Source organism: Hydra viridissima, unplaced genomic scaffold, assembly GCF_058129835.1.
Source record: "Hydra viridissima isolate aposymbiotic clone 2 unplaced genomic scaffold, HvirCarnegie_v1 scaffold_11, whole genome shotgun sequence".
NCBI classification, from domain to species: domain Eukaryota; kingdom Metazoa; phylum Cnidaria; class Hydrozoa; order Anthoathecata; family Hydridae; genus Hydra; species Hydra viridissima.
In genome coordinates, this window is record NW_028324310.1 from 13,266,672 (window position 1) to 13,267,500 (window position 829).

An 829-nucleotide genomic window follows, 5' to 3' on the forward strand; every position below is an offset into this window, starting at 1 on the left:
TGTGCGTGTATAGTAGTATGTTTATGTGTGTATTTCTGTATGTATATGTGTGTATGTATGTATGTATGTATGTATGTATGTATGTATGTATGTATGTATGTATGTATGTATGTATGTATGTATGTATGTATGTATGTATGTATGTATGTATGTATGTATGTATGTATGTATGTATGTATGTATGTATGTATGTATGTATGTATGTATGTATGTATGTATGTATGTATGTATGTATGTATGTATGTATGTATGTATGTATGTATATATATACACACACACACACACACACACACACACACACACACACATACATACAGGGTGTCTGCCAGATCAGGGGAAATCAGGGAAAAGTCAGGGAAATCAGATATCTGGAAAAAATCTAGGATTATCAAGGAAATTAGGTTGAATTTTAGAAAAATCAGGGAGAAATCAGGGAAAATGGCTCTTCATCAAACTTGCATAACTTAAATAAGTTGTATATAGTACATGTAATATAAAAGTTTATTAGGCAGATAGTTTTATGAACTTCTCTTGCATCAAGCGAATCTTGAATCTTCACTTGCAAAAATATAAACAATAATACTTAGGTCGTTAGGAAAGTTCATAGAACTTCATCTATAAAGATACAATGAGACAGGAAATAATTAAATATTTATATATCATTTTAAACTGCGTTTAATTATGAACATTTTAAGTACTTGTTGAAGTATTTTGAATGTTTATTAAAAAAGTTATTTAAATTTTACTATATACGTTTTGAAGAAAAAATTTAAAAATGGATAAATTTGAATATCGAGCATATATTAAAACCCGTGCTCTACTTGGAGTT

At 28.2% G+C, this 829-nt stretch overlaps 1 protein-coding gene across 1 annotated transcript in view; it reads left to right on the plus strand.

The window, feature by feature from the left end:
• Positions 1 to 775: 775 nt before the first annotated feature.
• Positions 776 to 829, plus strand: part of LOC149882284 (histone-lysine N-methyltransferase SETMAR-like) — an 894-nt gene continuing 840 nt past the window's right edge. The window contains exon 1 of the mRNA XM_090065923.1: positions 776 to 829. This exon is cut by the window's right edge and continues 840 nt beyond it. Within this exon, the coding sequence (XP_089922049.1) occupies positions 776 to 829 (54 nt within the window).